We start from the raw sequence: 20,293 nt of genomic DNA, 5'->3' as shown, positions 1-20,293 counted from the left end.
ACTATATGTATTAAACATTTGTGTATTATCATTAAGCACCTTTAATTTATTAACAATATTAACTATATGTGTTAAACATGCTTGTATTATCTTTAAACACCTTTAACTTGTTAACAATATTAACTATATGTGTTAAACATGCTTGTATTATCTTTAAACACCTTTAACTTGTTAACACTATTAACTATATGTGTTAAACATGCTTGTATTATCTTTAAACACCTTTAACTTGTTAACAATATTAACTATATGTGTTAAACATGCTTGTATTATCTTTAAACACCTTTAACTTGTTAACACTATTAACTATATGTGTTAAACATGCTTGTATTATCTTTAAACACCTTTAACTTGTTAACAATATTAACTATATGTGTTAAACATGCTTGTATTATCTTTAAACACCTTTAACTTGTTAACAATATTAACTATATGTGTTAAACATGCTTGTATTATCTTTAAACACCTTTAACTTGTTAACAATATTAACTATATGTGTTAAACATGCTTGTATTATCTTTAAACACCTTTAAGTTGTTAACAATATTAACTATATGTATTAAACATTTGTGTATTATCATTAAGCACCTTTAATTTATTAACAATATTAACTATATGTGTTAAACATTCTTGTATTATCATTAAACACCTTTAGTTTATTAACAATATTATGTCAGACCCACTCGACATCCATTGCTTTCGGTCTCCCCTAGAGGGGGGGGGGGGGGGTTACCCACATATGCGGTCCTCTCCAAGGTTTCTCATAGTCATTCACATCGACGTCCCACTGGGGTGAGTTTTTCCTTGCCCTTATGTGGGCTTTGTACCGAGGATGTCGTTGTGGCTTGTGCAGCCCTTTGAGACACTTGTGATTTAGGGCTATATAAATAAACATTGATTGATTGATTGATTGAACAATATTAACTATGTGTTAAACATGCTTGTATTATCATTAAACACTTTTAACTTATTACCAATATTAACTATATGTGTTAAACATGCTTGTATTATCTTTAAACACCTTTAACTTGTTAACAATATTAACTATATGTGTTAAACATGCTTGTATTATCTTTAAACACCTTTAAGTTGTTAACAATATTAAAACTATATGTATTAAACATTTGTGTATTATCATTAAGCACCTTTAATTTATTAACAATATTAACTATATGTGTTAAACATTCTTGTATTATCATTAAACACCTTAGTTTATTAACAATATTAACTATGTGTTAAACATGCTTGTATTATCATTAAACACCTTTAACTTGTTAACAATATTAACTATATGTGTTAAACATGCTTGCATTATCTTTAAACACTTTTAACTTGTTAACAATATTAACTATAAGTATTAAACATACTTGTATTATTATTAAACACCTTTAACTTATTAACAATATTAACTATATGTGTTAAACATGCTTGTATTATCTTTAAACACCTTTAACTTGTTAACAATATTAACTATATGTGTTAAACATGCTTGTATTATCTTTAAACACCTTTAACTTGTTAACAATATTAACTATATGTGTTAAACATGCTTGTATTATCTTTAAAGACTTTTAACTTATTACCAATATTAACTATATGTGTTAAACATGCTTGTATTATCATTAAACACCTTTAACTTGTTAACAATATTAACTATGTGTTAAACATGCTTGTATTATCTTTAAACACCTTTAACTTGTTAACAATATTAACTATATGTGTGTTAAACATGCTTGTATTATCATTAAACACCTTTAACTTGTTAATAATATTAACTATATGTGTTAAACATGCTTGTATTATCTTTAAACACCTTTAAGTTGTTAACAATATTAAAACTATATGTATTAAACATTTGTGTATTATCATTAAGCACCTTTAATTTATTAACAATATTAACTATATGTGTTAAACATGCTTGTATTATCATTAAACACCTTTAGTTTATTAACAATATTAACTATGTGTTAAACATGCTTGTATTATCATTAAACACCTTTAACTTGTTAACAATATTAACTATATGTGTTAAACATGCTTGTATTATCTTTAAACACCTTTAAGTTGTTAACAATATTAACTATATGTGTTAAACATGCTTGTATTATCTTTAAACACCTTTAAGTTGTTAACAATGTTAACTATATGTGTTAAACATGCTTGTATTATCTTTAAACACCTTTAACTTGTTAACAATATTAACTATATGTGTTAAACATGCTTGTATTATCTTTAAACACCTTTAAGTTGTTAACAATATTAAAACTATATGTATTAAACATTTGTGTATTATCATTAAGCACCTTTAATTTATTAACAATATTAACTATATGTGTTAAACATGCTTGTATTATCATTAAACACCTTTAGTTTATTAACAATATTAACTATGTGTTAAACATGCTTGTATTATCATTAAACACCTTTAACTTGTTAACAATATTAACTATATGTGTTAAACATGCTTGCATTATCTTTAAACACTTTTAACTTGTTAACAATATTAACTATAAGTATTAAACATACTTGTATTATCATTAAACACCTTTAATTTTTTAACAATATTAACTATATGTGTTAAACATGCTTGCATTATCATTAAACACCTTTAATTTGTTAACAAAAACATATATTTCATAAATAAGTAAATATAAATTATATATATGAATGAGGTAGATCCCCACGACTTGATCAATTGAAAAGTAGCTCGCCTGCAGAAAAAGTGTGAGCACCCCTGCTGTAAACCTAGTTCATAGTTGTTAGTTTCCTTTAATGCCAAACAAACACATACCAATCGTTGGTTAGAAGGCGATCGCCGAATTCGTCCTCGCTTTCTCCCGTGTCGCTGGCTGTCGTGTCGTTTTCGTCGGTTTCGCTTGCATACGGTTCAAACCGATATGGCTCAATAGCTTCAGTTTCTTCTTCAATTTGGTTTTCGCTACCTGCCTCCACACTACAACCATCCGTTTCAATACATGCGTAATCTGTTGAATCGCTTAAGCCGCTGAAATCCGAGTCTGAATCCGAGCTAATGTCGCTATAGCTTGCTGTTCTTTCCGCCATGTTTGTTTGTGTTCACTATGTGACGTCACAGGAAAATGGACGGGTGTTTATAACGATGGTTAAAATCAGGCACTTTGAAACTTTTTTTAGGGATATTGCGTGAATTGGTAAAATTTTGAAAAAAACTTCGAAAAATATAATAAGCCACTGGGAACTGATTTTTAATGGTTTTAACCATTCTGAAATTGTGATAATGTTCCCCTTTAACGCTAATTGGAGACTTACTCCATCTCACGCTGTTTCGTTCCACAGATAATTATGGGAATCAGCACCTCCAAGTCCGAGTCCATGGTTCTCTCCCGGAAAAGGGTGGAGTGCCATCTCCGGGTTGGGGAGGAGATCTTGCCCCAAGTGGAGGAGTTCAAGTACCTCGGAGTCTTGTTCACGAGTGAGGGAAGAGCGGATGGTGAGATGGACAGGCGGATCGGTGCGGCGTCTTCAGTAATGCGGACGCTGTATCGATCCGTTGTGGTGAAGAAGGAGCTGAGCCGGAAGGCAAAGCTCTCGATTTACCGGTCGATCTACGTTCCCATCCTCACCTATGGTCATGAGCTTTGGGTCATGACCGAAAGGACAAGATCACGGGTACAAGCGGCCGAAATGAGTTTCCTCCGCCGAGTGGCGGGGCTCTCCCTTAGAGATAGGGTGAGAAGCTCTGTCATTCGGGGGGAGCTCAAAGTAAAACCGCTGCTCCTCCACATCGAGAGGAGCCAGATGAGGTGGTTCGGGCATCTGGTCAGGATGCCACCCGAACGCCTCCCTAGGGAGGTGTTTAGGGCACGTCCGACCGGTAGGAGGCCACGGGGAAGACCCAGGACACGCTGGGAAGACTATGTCTCCCGGCTGGCCTGGGAACGCCTCGGGATCCCCCGGGAGGAGCTGGACGAAGTGGCTGGGGAGAGGGAAGTCTGGGCTTCCCTGCTTAGGCTGCTGCCACCGCGACCCGACCTCGGATAAGCGGAAGAAGATGGATGGATGGATGGATGGAGATAATTATAGACTCTGAGCTACTCTACCATATATTATGACCAATCTATAGTGGACGTTTACGGTTTATGTCACACCGGTGGTCTAGGCCAAATGGTACCCAGCGTGACCATATGCCCTGTCACCGACACTTTTAGTGAGCTCATCACTGGCGCCTCGCAGCTTGGCCATCTGCAACGGGCACCAGGCTCCAGAGGCCTATTGACCTAAGGATGAGTGGATAAACAAATGGCAGATCGAGCTTTGTAATCATATTTTACCGATGTTATTATACCATAGAAATACAGCATAAGGCAAATGTCATCAATGATTTTGACATAGTCAAATAAGATACAAAGCTTTGGGCCGAATAACCTATTGGTGTTGTTGAGAATCCTGAAAAAAGGATCTATTTGCACAGTTTGTGATGCACAATAGCTCCTTTCACCCTGCCATTTTCAATCTGAAATAGGTCCGTCAAGTGGAACTGACTCGCTCAGAGCAACCAAGCAAGTCCACAACCTGCAGTCCCTCCCTCCAGCAGCTCTAGAAGTGAATCTGGACCGAGCGCTCGTCTTACCAGCGGACTGCTGAAGGCCACGTTGCTCTGGGCGTTTCCTGCGAACTTGCTCTTGTGTCTGCTTCCATGCTGATGTTGTCTCCCTTTAGAGCCGCTGTCCTCAGCGGCCACAGACCATCCAGGCTGCGGGGGCTGTGGCTGCTGGTTAAAGATGACCTCCTCTTCTGTATCTGGCTCATCAATAACTGCCAAACGGATGGCTGCAAAACCAGTTGTGTGTTATTCATCTGGTATAGAATAGTACAAACCCCGTTTCCATATGAGTTGGGAAATTGTGTTAGATGTAAATATAAACGGAATACAATGATTTGCAAATCATTTCCAACCCATATTCAGTTGAATGCACTACAAAGACAACATATTTGATGTTCAAACTCATAAACTTTATTTTTTTTTGCAAATAATAATTAACTTTGAATTTCATGGCTGCAACACGTGACAAAGTAGTTGGGAAAGGGCATGTTCACCACTGTGTTACATGGCCTTTCCTTTTAACAACACTCAGTAAACGTTTGGGAACTGAGGAGACAGATTTTTGAAGCTTCTCAGGTGGAATTCTTTCCCATTCTTGCTTGATGTACAGCTTAAGTTGTTCAACAGTCCGGGGGTCTCCGTTGTGCTATTTTAGGCTTCATAATGCGCCACACATTTTCAATGGGAGACAGGTCTGGACTACAGGCAGGCCAGTCTAGTAGCCGCACTCTTTTACTATGAAGCCACGTTGATGTAACACGTGGCTTGGCATTGTCTTGCTGAAATAAGCAGGGGCGTCCATGGTAACGTTGCTTGGATGGCAACATATGTTGCTCCAAAACCTGTATGTACCTTTCAGCATTAATGGCGCCTTCACAGATGTGTAAGTTACCCATGTCACTAATACACCCCCATACCATCACAGATGCTGGCTTTTCAACTTTGCGCCTAAAACAATCCGGATGGTTCTTTTCCTTTTTGGTCCGGAGGACACGACGCCCACAGTTTCCAAAAACAATTTGAAATGTGGACTCGTCAGACCACAGAACACTTTTCCACTTTGTATCAGTCCATCTTAGATGAGCTCAGGCCCAGCGAAGCCGACGGCGTTTCTGGGTGTTGTTGATAAACGGTTTTTGCCTTGCATAGGAGAGTTTTAACTTGCACTTACAGATGCGAAACGTCCTGTGTGCCTTTTCCTCCTGTATATCAGGTTAGTTTTGGTGAATCAACTCACTGAATAATATCCATGTGATCTTTATAAGTTTAAGTACACATTCTGATGGTGGAGCCTAACTGTAAAGTGTTTGTGAGTTGTAGTTTGTATTTGTGAATGAATCCAGCGCACAGCTGCAGTAATCAATACAAAAAGGCGACGTGAGTACGCAATGTTTATATAGGAACTTCTGATCCTAATTCGGACTCCCAAATTAGAGCTCCCGTTTTCTTATTGATTTTATAATGTATATTTGTATAATGTGCGTGTTCTGAAATAGTGACAGAGAATAGAACAAGGATGGACAATTCAACCCTTAACTCAACAATGAGTAGATGAGTGTTATGTGTGTGTATATGTGTAAATAAATGAACACTGAAATTCAAGTATTTCTTTTAGTTATTTATATATATACATATATATATATATATAGACACATATATATATATATATATATATATATATATATATATATATATATATATATATATATATATATATATTAGAGATGCGCGGTTTGCGGGCACAACCGCGGAGTCCGCGGATAATCCGCGGATCGGGCGGATGAAATTAAAAAAAATTAGATTTTATCCGCGGGTCGGGTCGGGTCGGGCGGTTGAAATAAAAATTTTTTTGATTTTAAATAGATTCAGGCGGGTGGCAGTTAAACCAATTCGGAAATATATATACATAGTTAAATGTTGTTACCCACATACGAAAAACGAGCAGGCACCTGCAGCATATGCCACAACAGAAGAAAAAAAAGAAAAAGAGATGGACACTTTTACGGAGCGGAGAAGGCTCCCGACGCCTCGCCGGGGTCCGGGACCGAGGCCCCTTCCCCCGAGAGGGCCCCACCGGGAGCCGTAGCTGAGGCGATCCGCGAGAAGGGCCCGACGCACGTCCAGGGTCACCACCGCGCCCACCGCACCGACACTCCGCCTCGTCCGCCTTCGCCGCGGCCGGCGTCACGCGCAGCAGGTAAGCAGCTTACCTGCCCGCCACCCCCGTGCCCGGGGGCTCGTAACAGGGGTCACTCCGCGCGCTCCGCCCGCGCAGCTTACCTGCCCGCCACCCCTGTTGCCGGGGGCGCGTAACAGGGGTCACTCCGCGCGCAGTGCGCTCACGAAAGGGGTGGGGCTCACCCTGGTTGATATAGACAGCAGGACGGTGGCCATGGAAGTCGGAACCCGCTAAGGAGTGTGTAACAACCCACCTGCCGAATCAACTAGCCCTGAAAATGGATGGCGCTGGAGCGTCGGGCCCATACCCGGCCGTTGCCGGCAGCGAGACGCGCTCAGCGCGGCTCCCATATGATTGCGCACTGGTGTGCGTCTGGGTCGTGACAGCGTGGCACGCGAATGTCTGTGCTGCATTGGATCAGTCTCCTTTCTTTAACAGGCAAAAGCTTTATAACCTCACTAATGCCTTGCATCGTCTATATTAGATATATAACAACGGGCGGGTGCGGGCGGGTGCGGTTCTGATCAAATGTTACATCGGGTGGATGGCGGATGGTTGACGATTTTCTGATGCGGTTGCGGATGAAATAATTGCCTATCCGCGCAGCTCTAATATATATATATATATATAAAATATATATATATAGCTAGAATTCACTGAAAGTCAAGTATTTCTTATATATATATCTTAACCACGCCCCCAACCACGCCCCCCCCACCCCCCACCTCCCGAAATCAGAGGTCTCAAGGTTGGCAAGTATGCCTTGTCAAGGGTTACAAAACAACACCTTCTCGCATGTCCACATTCCACTGAGGTGAACAGTTGTTTGGAAAAGTTAAACCCTGAACAAGAACACAACTTTCTGGTATTTGAAGGAGCTTTCAGTTTGGACACGGAGTCAGTATTGGTTTGTCTTTTGATTTTGTTGACACTTATCGAGCGCTCCGTGCTTGAGGGCAACTTTCGCTTGGTTAACATGGAACGCAAATACGATCTGCTTGATACATAATTATTGCATAATGTTTACCGTTCTCTTTGTGTGGGTACTCTGTGGCCACGATGGAGCAACGTCGAAACACCATCTTGTTCTCCGTGAGCGTTCCGGTCTTGTCTGAGAAGATGTAGTCAATCTGACCCAGGTCCTCTGTGATGTTCAAGGCTTTACATTGTATGCGGCTGTCTGCCTCCTCATCATAAAGATCTAGGTCGTTCATAATGAAGAAGATCTGGCCAATCTTCACCAACTCGATGGAGACATAGAGCGAAATGGGTATCAGGACCTGGAAGAGGATAAGATAAAGGTGTGAGTAACAGCAGAATAAATATGGATTGAAGTGCAAACTGTTTTCCACCTGGAGCAGAATGATCATGCTGAAGAACATGTAGAAGGCAGACAGACCGGGACCGTCCAGGTGACCGTTGCTGTCAGGGACCAGGTACGGGGGCACGCCGGGTAGCGTCTGCCGCCAATAGTAGTGACCTAAATGTGTGAGCACAGACGGCTTAATCACATCGACTGGCACAAGAAGGGGAGGCTATTTTTGGCGCCACACCTTCTCATCCTCCCCCCACTGGTATACAGCATCGCAGGCTAAAGCCAAAGCGACTGACCAAAGGCTGGTGCGAGTGAAATGCCCCCTCACAAGTGTAAAGGCTTTTAAACATTAACTGATCCGCGTAACGATTTCACGGATGAGCTACGTAATTCGTCACCGACCTAGTGCGCCGACCAGGCACATGGCGAGGAGGAGAATGACGCAGAAGATGACGTCCACGTTCAGTTTCCGCTCTAGTTTGCTGCGCTTGTATCTCGGTCCGTTGTTGTTGAGCATGGACTTGGTTTCATGGCCTTGGAAGATGGGGAAGGCATTCAGTCAGCAAAGAACAGATACTCAGTGTGGGCCCTAGGTCTAACCTTGAAAGAAAAGGGATTCATAAACCTGGAAAATACCTTTATTAAAAAGTCAAAGGAGGACTTTGTGTTCAGTACTAAATGTTGTCATGTCAATGTGAGCTAAACTAAATTGTATGGAATCTTTGGTTACTTCAGTGCGGTAGCGGTCTAAAAACAATCAGATACAAGCACTGAATCACACTTAAACCTGCAGTGTAAATGCAGCCTACAGAGATGAGGGTCATGGCAGGTAAATGTGATCAATACCTGCATACACCACAAAGCCAACAGCATGGTCTGTATTTCTCACAGTACAGCCTCGTAGAAGCAGACTCTCAATTCCAGCACCAACCTTTTCTTTATCCGCTTTCTCCCTGTGGTAGAAGAAAGAATACACCTTTACATTCTATCTTGCCGATTGCATTGTACCATATGTCCCGGCAAGAAATCTGCGTTCAAAGAACTCCGGCTTATTAGTGATTCCCAGAGCCCAAAAAAAGTCTGCGGGCTATAGAGCGTTTTCTATTGGGGCTCCAGCACTATGGAATGCCCTCCCGGTAACGGTTAGAGATGCTACCTCAGTAGAAACATTTAAGTCCCATCTCAAAACTCATTTGTATACTCTAGCCTTTGAATAGCCCCCCTTTTTTTAGACCAGTTGATCTGCTGTTTCTTTTCTTTTCTCCTCTGCTCCCCCCTATCCCTTGTGGAAGGGGAGACACACAGATCCGGTGGCCATGGATGTGGTGCTGGCTGTCCGGGGTCGGGACCCGGGGTGGACCGCTCGCCTGTATATCGGTTGGGAACATCTCTGCGCTGCTGACCCGTCTCCGCTCGGGATGGTTTCCTGCTGACCCCACTGTAGACTGGACTCTTACTGTTATGCTGGATCCACTATGGACTGGACTCTCACAATATTATGTTAGACCCACTCGACATCCATTGCATTCGGTCTCCCTAGAGGGGGGGGGGGTTACCCACATATGCGGTCCTCTCCAAGGTTTCTCATAGTCATTCACATCGACGTCCCACTGGGGTGAGTTTTTCCTTGCCCTTATGTGGGCTGTACCGAGGATGTCGTTGTGGCTTGTGCAGCCCTTTGAGACACTTGTGATTTAGGGCTATATAAATAAACATTGATTGATTGATTGATTGACATTCTAAGACCCGGTCAGACAAAGCATCTAAATTGGTTGTACAAACCCCGTTTCCATATGAGTTGGGAAATTGTGTTAGATGTAAATATAAACGGAATACAATGATTTGCAAATCATTTTCAACCCATATTCAGTTGAATATGCTACAAAGACAACATATTTGATGTTCAAACTGATAAACATTTTTTTTTCTTTCAAATAATCATTAACTTTAGAATTTGATGCCAGCAACACGTGACAACGAAGTTGGGAAAGGTGGCAATAAATACTGATAAAGTTGAGGAATGCTCATCAAACTCTTATTTGGAACATCCCACAGGTGAACAGGCTAATTGGGAACAGGTGGGTGCCATGATTGGGTATAAAAGTAGATTCCATGAAATGCTCAGTCATTCACAAACAAGGATGGGTCGAGGGTCACCACTTTGTCAACAAATGCGTGAGCAAATTGTTGAACAGTTTAAGAAAAACCTTTCTCAAGCAGCTATTGCAAGGAATTTAGGGATTTCACCATCTACGGTCCGTAATATCATCAAAGGGTGCAGAGAATCTGGAGAAATCACTGCACGTAAGCAGCTAAGCCCGTGACCTTCGAGCCCTCAGGCTGTACTGCATCAACAAGCGACATCAGTGTGTAAAGGATATCACCACATGGGCTCAGGAACACATCAGAAACCCACTGTCAGTAACTACAGTTGGTCGCTACATCTGTAAGTGCAAGTTAAAACTCTCCTCTGCAAGGCGAAAACCGTTTATCAACAACACCCAGAAACGCCTTCGGCTTCGCTGGGCCTGAGTTCATCTAAGATGGACTGATACAAAGTGGAAAAGTGTTCTGTGGTCTGACGAGTCCACATTTCAAATTGTTTTTGGAAACTGTGGACGTCGTGTCCTCCGGACCAAAGAGGAAAATAACCATCCGGATTGTTATAGGCGCAAAGTTGAAAAGCCAGCATCTGTAATGGTATGGGGGTGTATTAGTGCCCAAGACATGGGTAACTTACACATCTGTGAAGGCACCATTAATGCTGAAAGGTACATACAGGTTTTGGAGCAACATATGTTGCCATCCAAGCAACGTTACCATGGACGCCCCTGCTTATTTCAGCAAGACAATGCCAATCCACGTGTTACATCAACATGGCTTCATAGTAAAAGAGTGCGGGTACTAGACTGGCCTGCCTGTAGTCCAGACCTGTCTCCCATTGAAAATGTGTGGCGCATTATGAAGCCTAAAATAGCACAACGGAGACCCCCGGACTGTTGAACAACTTAAGCTGTACATCAAGCAAGAATGGGAAAGAATTCCACCTGAGAAGCTTACAAAATGTGTCTCCTCAGTTCCCAAACGTTTACTGAGTGTTGTTAAAAGGAAAGGCCATGTAACACAGTGGTGAACATGCCCTTTCCCAACTACTTTGGCACGTGTTGCAGCCATGAAATTCTAAGTTAATTATTATTTGCAAAACAAAAATAAAGTTTATGAGTTTGAACATCAAATATGTTGTCTTTGTAGTGCATTCTATTGAATATGGGTTAAAAATGATTTGAAAATAATTGTATTCCATTTATATTTACATCTAACACAATTTCCCAACTCATATGGAAACGGGGTTTGTACTATGGTTTAATACGGTTAGTTTGTATGTTTAGCACCTAGCAATGCTGCGGATGATAGTGTCACAAAGAAGCTGCATTCTGGTAGCAATCGGCTTTCTAAAATTTATTGCTCATCCTCTTTGTGTTCGAGCTCAAAAATATAAGGTCCTGGATCATATTTTTCCCAAAATAATCGTTGTTGATTAGCATTGTTGTTGATAAGAAGCTGATCTTTGGTTCCTAGTGCGACGTCACGCGATCACGTGACTGGCTTCATAATTATCTCTCAAAATGGCTCGGGAATCTCTGTGAGATTGATACTATTTGGATCATATCTCTTTATTCACAAACCCTTGGAAGTCTTTTGGTGTCGTCAATTTAGTTATATATGATAATAGCTTCAATACAGAGGCAATTTGTTTTCCCACTGTACTGGTACTTTAATTTGTGTTCTTTTTGGTCTTAAAAAAGTCTTAAAAAGTCCTATTTTTGACTTGTTGAAACTTGCAGAGACCTTGTATTTAAGACCCAATACTGTTGCGTTTTGACCAGTTGTTCCTCCCAGGGAATTCAAATTGCTGGTCACTCCCAAGCTCTTTTGATGACACACAAAGCTGAGTAGAAGAACCACCAGAGACAGAATAGGTATTTTGTAATTTTTTTTTTCCAAAGCCTTTGGAAATAAACTTGAGACCAAATCCCGTACAGAAGCGCTCACTCGCACAGCAAAATTGGTCTAACCTCCCATACGGAAAACTTATTTTCTATATCGTCTCTCTTGCCCCCACCCTACTTGTCCCTCTTATTCCACAGCTGGGCAAAAGGAAAGATAAGAGAAATAATTTATTACTACTCCCCCTTTCTCCCAGCTCACTCCAGGTCCCTTTTGTTTATTATCTAAAGTCGGTTTTAGACGAGAAGCAGAGAAGATCTCCCCCTTCACATTCTCAAAAGTTGGCACACAGTACTTGCAGACAACCAAAAGATAACAAATAAAGAACACTAGCTGTTAAGTAATATGACTATAGTTTAAAAAGAAGTAACACACAAATATGGATATATCTAATTATCTGCCTCCGTCAATACCCTGCGCACAAGCTTAGTAGATCAGCTTTGAGTGTGCCATGTGTTTTAATACACGCAAACCTTTAGTCGATCAGGGGCCTACAAGGGATAAAAGGTTGCTTCGTACCGGATTTTTCGGAGTATAAGTCGCACCGGCCGAAAATGCATAATAAAGAAGGAAAAAAACATATATAAGTCGCATTTTTTGGGGAAATGTATTTGATAAAAGCCAACAGCAAGAATAGACATTTGAAAGGCAATTTAAAATAAATAAAGAATAGTGAACAACAGGCTGAATAAGTGTACGTTATATGAGGCATAAATAACCAACTGGTATGTTAACGTAACATATTATGGTAAGAGTCATTCAAATAACTATAACATATAGAACATGCTATACGTTTACCAAACAATCTGTCACTCCTAATCGCTAAATCCCATGAAATCTTATACGTCTAGTCTCTTACGTGAATGAGATCATCCATCCATCCATCCATCTTCCTCCGCTTATCCGAGGTCGGGTCGCGGGGGCAGCAGCTTAAGCAGGGAAGCCCAGACTTCCCTCTCCCCAGCCACTTCGTCCAGCTCTTCCTGTGGGACCCCGAGGCGTTCCCAGGCCAGCCGGGAGACATAGTCTTCCCAACGTGTCCTGGGTCTTCCCCGCGGCCTCCTACCGGTGGGACGTGCCCTAAACACCTCCCTAGGGAGGCGTTCGGGTGGCATCCTGACCAGATGCCCGAACCACCTCATCTGGCTCCTCTCGATGTGGAGGCGCAGCGGCTTTACTTTGAGCTCCTCCCGAATGACAGAGCTTCTCACCCTATCTCTAAGGGAGAGCCCCGCCACCGGGCGGAGGAAACTCATTTCGGCCGCTTGTACCCGTGATCTTGTCCTTTCGGTCATAACCCAAAGCTCATGACCATAGGTGAGGATGGGAACGTAGATCGACCGTTAAATTGAGAGCTTTGCCTTCCGGCTCAGCTCCTTCTTCACCACAACGGATCGATACAGCGTCCGCATTACTGAAGACGCCGCACCGATCCGCATGTCGATCTCACGATCCACTCTTCCCCCACTCGTGAACAAGACTCCGAGGTACTTGAACTCCTCCACTTGGGGCAAGATCTCCTCCCCAACCCGGAGATGGCACTCCACCCTTTTCCGGGCGAGAACCATGGACTCGGACTTGGAGGTGCTGATTCTCATCCCAGTCGCTTCCCACTCGGCTGCGAACCGATCCAGTGAGAGCTGAAGATCCTGGCCAGATGAAGCCATCAGGACCACATCATCTGCAAAAAGCAGAGACCTAATCCTGCAGCCACCAAACCAGATCCCCTCAACGCCTTGACTGCGCCTAGAAATTCTGTCCATAAAAGTTATGAACAGAATCGGTGACAAAGGGCAGCCTGGGCGGAGTCCAACCCTCACTGGAAACGTGTCCGACTTACTGCCGGCAATGCGGACCAAGCTCTGGCACTGATCATACAGGGAGCGGACTGCCACAATCAGACAGTCCGATACCCCGTACTCTCTGAGCACTCCCCACAGGACTTCCCGAGGGACACGGTCGAATGCCTTCTCCAAGTCCACAAAACACATGTAGACTGGTTGGGCAAACTCCCATGCACCCTCAAGGACCCTGCCGAGAGTATAGAGCTGGTCCACAGTTCCACGACCAGGACGAAAACCACACTGTTCCTCCTGAATCCGAGGTTGGACTATCCGGCGTAGCCTCCTCTCCAGTACACCTGAATAGACCTTACCGGGAAGGCTGAGGAGTGTGATCCCACGATAGTTAGAACACACCCTCCGGTTCCCCTTCTTAAAGAGAGGAACCACCACCCCGGTCTGCCAATCCAGAGGTACCGCCCCCGATGAATGAGATCAATAATATTATTTGATATTTTACACTAATGTGTTAATAATTTCACACATAAGTCGCTCCTGAGTATAAGTCGCACCCCCTATGAAAAAAAACTGCGACTTATAGTCCGAAAAATACGGTACATCATTGTTCATTAAAGTTTTTGTGATGATGACAACAATGTTACCCTGGAATGGATTAAATTACTCCACATTAATTCATAGGGGAAAATAGTTTGGAATTTAAAACAACTTAGAAGTCAACCTGCCTCTACTGCACATTTCCCCACATTTATAATTCCCAAGCAAAAATGGGTGTTGTAATCCCCAAGAAAATAGCGGTTAGGAATCACAAAGAAAGTGTCGGAGGACTGTGCGTGTGTTTATGATACTCACACATAACACTTGAAATGGTTGAGATTGTTATTGGGCTTTTCACACACCACAATGCTGTTGAAACTCTCAGGTTCAAAGTCAGGCTCCTGCGCAAAGAGAGGTGGAACAGAAATATTTAAGACATCAAGTAAGCAGTTCCTCTAGAGCACCTATGTCAAACTCAAGGCCCGCCACTTCATTGTATTTGGCCCTCGAAAGCCTGGAAATAATACGTATCAATAAAGTACTGTAACTTTTCTTACTAAATGTATTCTTTCTTTCTATTTTGGGAGAGAAAAAAAAAAAAGTACTCCATGTAATCGCAAATTATTAACTTAAATATTGTCTAATTATGCAAAAATATGTTATCAAACATTCAAACCATTTTGTAAAATTGCAGTTTCTTTTAAATTTACAGTAAAAAAAAGTAATGTAAATTTTACAGTTAAATTCTGGCAACTGAGCTGCCTTTTTTTTTTTTTTTTTTTTACCATAAAAACAGCAGTACTGTTTTTCCATTTACAGTAATAAACACTACATTTTGAGGTGAAATTATTGCAACTTTGCATATTTTTTTTTACATTTTAGTTTTATAAAAATCTACTAAAAAATGCATTCAAAAAATTGGGTTATAATAACTATTATACTATTAGAAGCGGCCCTCGGGGTCCAAACATATCAAATTGTGCCATGTAAAAGTAGCAATAGATTTCATGGTAAAATTGTCAAATTTACTGTGGTTTTTACAGCATTTTTCTCTAAATTATAAAAAAAAACAGTACTTTTTTTTATTGTAATAAACTCTGGTGCTGTTTTGGCATTTACAATAATACACCAAAAAATCTACAGTTGTTGATTTTCAATAAAAAATAAAAACAAAAACTGGCAGCTCAGGTGCCAAAACTTTACTGTAAAGTTGCAGTTTTTTTTATTTACAGTAAAAAAAGTAATGTGAATTTTACAGTTAAATTCTGGCAACTGAGCTGCTTTTTTTTTTTTTTTTTTTTTCATTTACAGTAATAAACACTACATTTTGAGGTGAAATTATTGCAATTTTGCATATTTTTTTTTACATTTTAGTTTTATAAAAATCTACTAAAAATGCATTAAAATAATTGGGTTATAATAGCTATTAGACTATTAGAAGCGACCCTCGGGTCCAAACATATCAAATTGTGCCATGTAAAAGTAGCAATAGATTTCATGGTAAAATTGTCAAATTTACTGTGGTTTTTACAGCATTTTTCTCTAAATGAAAAAAAAACAGTACTTTTTTTTATTGTAATAAACTCTGGTGCCGTTTTGGCATTTACAATAATACACCAAAAAATCTACAGTTGTTGATTTTCAATAAAAAATAAAAATAAAAACTGGCAGCTCAGGTGCCAAAACTTTACTGTAAAGTTGCAGTTTTTTTATTTACAGTAAAAAAACTAATGTGAATTTTACAGTTAAATTCTGGCAACTGAGCTGCCTTTTTTTTTTTTTTTTTTTACCATAAAAACAGCAGTACTGTTTTTCCATTTACAGTAATAAACACAAAATTTCGAGGTGAAATGATTGCAACTTTGCATATTTATTTTTACATTTTAGTTTTATAAAAATCTACTAAAAAATGCATTAAAAAAGTTGGGTTATAATAGCTATTAGACTATTAGAAGCGGCCCTCGGGGTCCAAACATATCAAATTGTGCCATGTAAAAGTAGCAATAGATTTCATGGTAAAATTGTCAAATTTACTGTGGTTTTTACAGCATTTTTCTCTAAATTAAAAAAAAAACAGTACTTCTTTTTACTGTAATAAACTCTGGTGCCGTTTTGGCATTTACAATAATACACCAAAAAATCTACAGTTGTTGATTTTCAATAAAAAATAAAAAACAAAAACTGGCAGTTCAGGTGCCAAAACTTTACTGTAAAATTGCAGTTTTTTTATTTACAGTAAAAAAACTAATGTGAATTTTACAGTTAAATTCTGGCAACTGAGCTGCCTTTTTTTTTTTTTTTTTTTTTTTACCATAAAAACAGCAGTACCGTTTTTCCATTTACAGTAATAAACACAAAATTTTGAGGTGAAATTATTGCAACTTTGCATATTTTTTTTTACATTTTAGTTTTATAAAAATCTACTATCAAATGCATTAAAAAAGTTGGGTTATAATAGCTATTAGACTACTAGAAGCTGCCCTCGGGGTCCAAACATATCAAATTGTGCCATGTAAAAGTAGCAATAGACTTCATGGTAAAATTGTCAAATTTACTGTGGTTTTTACAGCATTTTTCTCTAAATTAAAAAAAAAACAGTACTTCTTTTTACTGTAATAAACTCTGGTGCCGTTTTGGCATTTACAATAATACACCAAAAAATCTACAGTTGTTGATTTTCAATAAAAAATAAAAATAAAAACTAGCAGCTCAGGCCCCAAAACTTTACTGTAAAATTGCAGTTTTTTTTTTATTTACAGTAAAAAAAAATAATGTAAATTTTACAGTTAAATTCTGGCAACTGAGCTGCCTTTTTTTTACCATAAAAACAGCAGTACTGTTTTTCCATTTACAGTAATAAACACTACATTTTGAGGTGAAATTATTGCAACTTTGCATATTTTTTTTACATTTTAGTTTTATAAAAATCTACTAAAAAATGCATTAAAAAAATGGGGTTATAATAGCTATTAGACTATTAGAAGCGGCCCTCGGGGTCCAAACATATCAAATTGTGCCATGTAAAAGTAGCAATAGATTTCATGGTAAAATTGTCAAATTTACTGTGGTTTTTACAGCATTTTTCTCTAAATTAAAAAAAAACAGTACTTTTTTTTATTGTAATAAACTCTGGTGCCGTTTTGGCATTTACAATAATACACCAAAAAATCTACAGTTGTTGATTTTCAATAAAAACTAAAAATAAAAACTGGCAGCTCAGGTGCCAAAACTTTACTGTAAAATTGCAGTTTTTTTTATTTACAGTAAAAAAACTAATATGAATTTTACAGTTAAATTCTGGCAAGTGAGCTGCTTTTTTTTTTTTTTTTTTTTTACCATAAAAACAGCAGTACTGTTTTTCCATTTACAGTAATAAACACAAAATTTTGAGGTGAAATTATTGCAACTTTGCATGTTTTTTTTTTACATCTTAGTTTTATAAAAATCTACTAACAAATGCATTAAAAAAGTTGGGTTATAATAGCTATTAGACTTTTAGAAACGGCCCTCGGGGTCCAAACATATCAAATTGTGCAATGTAAAAGTAGCAATAGATTTCATGGTAAAATTGTCAAATTTACTGTGGTTTTTACAGCATTTTTCTCTAAATAAAAAAAAAAAACAGTACTTCTTTTTACTGTAATAAACTCTGGTGCCGTTTTGGCATTTACAATAATACACCAAAAAATCTACAGTTGTTGATTTTCAATAAAAAATCAAAATAAAAACTGGCAGCTAAGGTGCCAAAACTTTACTGTAAAATTGCAGGTTTTTTTATTTACAGTAAAAAAACTAATGTGAATTTTACAGTTAAATTCTGGCAACTGAGCTGCCTTTTTTTTTTTCTTTTTTTTTACCATAAAAACAGCAGTACTGTTTTTCCATTTACAGTAATAAACACTAAATTTTGAGGTGAAATTATTGCAACTTTGCATGTTTTTTTTTTACATTTTAGTTTTATAAAAATCTACTAAAAAATGCATTAAAAAAATTGGGTTATAATAGCTATTAGACTATTAGAAGCAGCCCTCGGGGTCCAAACATATCAAATTGTGCCATGTAAAAGTAGCAATAGATTTCATGGTAAAATTGTCAAATTTACTGTGGTTTTTACAGCATTTTTCTCTAAATTAAAAAAAAAAACAGTACTTTTTTTTAATTGTAATAAACTCTGGTGACGTTTTGGCATTTACAATAATACACCAAAAAATCTACAGTTGTTGATTTTCAATAAAAAATAAAAATAAAAACTGGCAGCTCAGGTGCCAAAACTTTACTGTAAAATTGCAGTTTTTTTATTTACAGTAAAAAAAAACAAATGTAAATTTTACAGTTAAATTCTGGCAACAGAGCTGCCTTTTTTTTTTTTTTTTTAACCATAAAAACAGCAGTACTGTTTTTCCAGTTACAGTAATAAACACAAAATTTTGAGGTGAAATTACTGCAACTTGGCATATTTTTTTTTACATTTTAGTTTTATAAAAGTCTACTAAAAAATGCATTAAAAAAATTGGGTTATAATAGCTATTAGACTATTAGAAGCGGCCCTCGGGGTCCAAACATATCAAATTGTGCAATGTAAAAGTAGCAATAGATTTCATGGTAAAATTGTCAAATTTACTGTGGTTTTTACAGCATTTTTCTCTAAATGAAAAAAAAACAGTACTTTTTTACTGTAATAAACTCTGGTGCCGTTTTGGCATTTACAGTAATACACCAAAAAATCTAAAGTTGTTGATTTTCAATAAAAAATCAAAATAAAAACTAGCAGCTAAGGCGCCAAAACTTTACTGTAAAATTGCAGTTTTTTTTATTTACAGTAAAAAAACTAATGTGAATTTTACAGTTAAATTCTGGCAACTGAGCTGCCTTTTTTTTTCTTTTTTTTTTACCATAAAAACAGCAGTACTGTTTTTCCATTTACAGTAATAAACACTACATTTTGAGGTGAAATTATTGCAACTTTGCATATTTTTTTTTACATTTTAGTTTTATAAAAATCTACTAAAAAATGCATTAAAAAAATTGGGTTATAATAGCTATTAGACTATTAGAAGCGGCCCTCAGGGTCCAAACATATCAAATTGTGCCATGTAAAAGTAGCAATAGATTTCATGGTAAAATTGTCAAATTTACTGTGGTTTTTACAGCATTTTTCTCTAAATTAAAAAAAAAACAGTACTTTTTTTAATTTTAATAAATTCTGGTGCCGTTTTGGCATTTACAATAATACACCAAAAAATCTACAGTTGTTGATTTTCAATAAAAAATAAAAATAAAAACTGGCAGCTCAGGTGCCAAAACTTTACTGTAAAATTGCAGTTTTTTTAATTTACAGTAAAAAAACTAATGTGAATTTTACAGTTAAATTCTGGCAACTGAGCTGCCTTTTTTTTTTTTTTTTTTTTACCATAAAAACAGCAGTACTGTTTTTCCATTTACAGTAATAAACACTACATTTTGAGGTGAAATTATTGCAACTTTGCATATTTTTTTTTACATTTTAGTTTTATAAAAATCTACTAACAAATGCATTAAAAAAGTTGGGTTATAATAGCTATTAGACTATTAGAAGCGGCCCTCGGGGTCCAAACATATCAAATTGTGCCATGTAAAAGTAGCAATAGATTTCATGGTAAAATTGTCAAATTTACTGTGGTTTTTACAGCATTTTTCTCTAAATTAAAAAAAAAACAGTACTTCTTTTTACTGTAATAAACTCTGGTGCCGTTTTGGCATTTACAATAATACACCAAAAAATCTACAGTTGTTGATTTTCAATAAAAAATAAAAATAAAAACTGGCAGCTCAGGTGCCAAAAATTGCAGTTTTTTTTATTTACAGTAAAAAAACTAATGTGAATTTTACAGTTA

General features: G+C 38.1%; 1 protein-coding gene across 2 annotated transcripts in view; it reads right to left on the bottom strand.

Annotated features, from left to right (window-relative positions):
• atp10b (ATPase phospholipid transporting 10B) overlaps positions 1-20,293 on the bottom strand; it is a 105,914-nt gene that overhangs the window by 70,953 nt on the left and 14,668 nt on the right. For both annotated transcript variants that reach the window (XR_012049356.1, XM_061930097.2), the window contains exons 3-8: positions 14,736-14,821; positions 8,923-9,029; positions 8,479-8,610; positions 8,114-8,241; positions 7,789-8,041; positions 4,610-4,809 (exon numbers count right to left, since the gene is read on the bottom strand). Coding sequence is in view for 1 of the 2 variants with exons in the window: in XM_061930097.2 (XP_061786081.2) it covers positions 4,610-4,809; positions 7,789-8,041; positions 8,114-8,241; positions 8,479-8,610; positions 8,923-9,029; positions 14,736-14,821 (906 nt within the window). In the remaining variant the exon portion in view is untranslated. The remainder of the gene's footprint in view (positions 1-4,609; positions 4,810-7,788; positions 8,042-8,113; positions 8,242-8,478; positions 8,611-8,922; positions 9,030-14,735; positions 14,822-20,293) is intronic.

Source organism: Nerophis lumbriciformis, linkage group LG36, assembly GCF_033978685.3.
Source record: "Nerophis lumbriciformis linkage group LG36, RoL_Nlum_v2.1, whole genome shotgun sequence".
Taxonomy (NCBI): domain Eukaryota; kingdom Metazoa; phylum Chordata; class Actinopteri; order Syngnathiformes; family Syngnathidae; genus Nerophis; species Nerophis lumbriciformis.
Note: the sequence above shows the minus strand (reverse complement) of the source record. Positions and strands in the feature narration are given on the sequence as shown.